Source organism: Camelina sativa, chromosome 9 (genome assembly GCF_000633955.1).
Source record: "Camelina sativa cultivar DH55 chromosome 9, Cs, whole genome shotgun sequence".
NCBI classification, from domain to species: domain Eukaryota; kingdom Viridiplantae; phylum Streptophyta; class Magnoliopsida; order Brassicales; family Brassicaceae; genus Camelina; species Camelina sativa.
Window position 1 is genome coordinate 20,296,973 of NC_025693.1, and position 2,194 is coordinate 20,299,166.

General features: G+C 35.3%; 1 protein-coding gene across 1 annotated transcript; it reads left to right on the forward strand.

Moving 5' to 3' along the window:
• Positions 575 to 1,934, forward strand: LOC104711490 (transcription factor RAX3-like). The gene is made up of 3 exons (XM_010428190.1): positions 575 to 836; positions 925 to 1,054; positions 1,149 to 1,934. Exons 1-3 carry the CDS (start codon positions 701 to 703, stop codon positions 1,828 to 1,830), a joined length of 948 nt encoding a protein of 315 aa, XP_010426492.1. The 5' UTR covers positions 575 to 700; the 3' UTR covers positions 1,831 to 1,934.

The following is a 2,194-nucleotide window of genomic DNA, read 5'->3' on the forward strand; positions in this document are numbered from 1 at the left end:
CTTAACTGTAGCTGAATCACCAACATCCTCTGTATCCCCTAAAACAGAGAACCTCGAAAAACCCGAAATAGTAACTTGTTCAGCAGCAGGTGGACTGCGAACTTTGTCAGAGCTCTTGCAACCTTTACCAGAAGCTCTGAAGATCCTATCTATACATAACTTATAATAATTCATAAGTACGAAACTTAAGTGTAAAGGCTAAAGTGCTGTTAAAACTATGTGTAAAACTGTATTTCAGGTTCATGATATGGAAAAATAGATGAATTTGTACACATACCAATACATTTAGGAATACATCAAGAGAAATTTCTTTGACAACTTGCGTGTGCAATAGTCTTCCTTATCTTCTCTGCCATTTCTTAATTCCACTATTGTAATAGTATTAAATTTTGCTGGCTTATATAATAACATTAAAATTTCCCAAAAGTTACTTTTTGATTTTTGGTTTTTTAATATTTTAATTTTATTAAAATTTCCCTACTTTTTGACATATTTTCTTGCAAAGACTTTTTGACATCTCCTCCAGCTATTATATAGTCTCCTTTTTTCTTTTCTGCATTCACATAATATTTCCCCTATATAGCTTACACACCATCATACCCACCAACATATATAATCTTTGTCATAGAGAGGGATAAACAAAGGCAGATATCAAGAACAATACCAAGATCAAGAACAAGACTTCACTAGGAGAAGGAGAATGGGAAGAGCACCATGCTGTGACAAAGCGAACGTGAAGAAGGGGCCTTGGTCTCCTGAGGAAGATGCAAAGCTCAAATCCTACATTGAAAAGAATGGCACAGGAGGCAACTGGATCGCTTTGCCTCACAAGATTGGTATTAATATATCTAATTAATTAAGGTTTGTTTGATAAGGAAAGAGGCTTTTGTTTATAGAAATTATTTCTTGGTTGGTCTAATTAAGGTTTGAAGAGATGTGGGAAGAGTTGCAGGCTGAGGTGGCTTAACTATCTTAGACCAAACATCAAGCATGGTGGCTTCTCTGAGGAAGAAGAAAATATCATTTGTAGCCTCTATCTTACTATTGGTAGCAGGTACTATTCGTATACGTTATTCATGTATATATATCGTCAAAATATTAATTATGTGGGAAACTCTTAAGCTGTTGTTATGTGATAATGTTTAAAGGTGGTCTATAATCGCTGCTCAATTGCCGGGACGAACAGACAACGATATAAAAAACTATTGGAACACAAGGCTTAAGAAGAAACTTATCAGCAAACAACGCAAGGAGCTTCAAGAAGCTTGTATGGAACAGCAAGATATGATGGTTATGATGAAGAGACAACAACAACAACAACAACAACTACAAAATCAAAGTTCTTTCATGATGAGACAAGACCAAACAATGTTCACATGGCCACTACATCATCAGAATGTTCAAGTACCAACTCTTGTCATGAATCAAACCAACTCGCTCTGCGACCAAGAAGATATTAAGCCAGCGATCATGGTCAAGATCGAAGATCAAGAACTGGAGAGGGCAAACGCTCATCATCATCATCATCATCATCAAGATTCGATGACGACAAACGCTTTTGATCATCTCTCCTTCTCTCAACTTTTGTTAGATCCTAATCATAACCACTTAGGATCAGGAGAGGGTTTCCCCAAGAACTCGATTTTGAGCGCCAACTCAAACTCTCAATTGCTCAACACAAGTATTGATCATCAATGGTTCGGGAATTTCCAAGCCGAAACCATCGAATTATTTTTAGGAGCCGCCACAAGTACTTCGGCAGATCAAAGCACCATTAGTTGGGAGGACATTAGCTCTCTTGTTTATTCCGATTCGAAGCAATTTTGTTAATTAACTATTCTCAACATGAACCGTACGTCATTATTATTAATTGGAGTAATATAGGGTACGTGTATATATGGAATAACGATCTATTTAAAAACTTTTTATTGATATGTCTATGTAGATTTCTACACGAGAGATCCTAACGAAGTAATCACATTCACATACTTAACAAAATTTTGTTATTGTTACTTTTTAAAAAGTAAGAACTTTGTAATGTGCATGTTATATGGGATCATCACGTGTTACGTTTCCAACTTTCCATCTATATATATAATGATAATACATATTGGGCAAAGTGTGTATATATATATATATACATTTAAAAAATAATAATGGTGCTTTTGGGTTCTTGGTACGTATATATATGGTC

What these genes read in the sequence shown, in the direction of transcription:
- LOC104711490 (XM_010428190.1), top strand. Translation starts at nt 701, where the DNA reads ATGGGAAGAGCACCATGCTGTGACAAAGCGAACGTGAAGAAGGGGCCT. An exon ending in CGCTTTGCCTCACAAGATTG is followed by an intron (nt 837 to 924) that starts GTATTAATATAT and finishes GGTCTAATTAAG; the next exon opens with GTTTGAAGAGATGTGGGAAG. An exon ending in TATCTTACTATTGGTAGCAG is followed by an intron (nt 1,055 to 1,148) that starts GTACTATTCGTA and finishes TAATGTTTAAAG; the next exon opens with GTGGTCTATAATCGCTGCTC.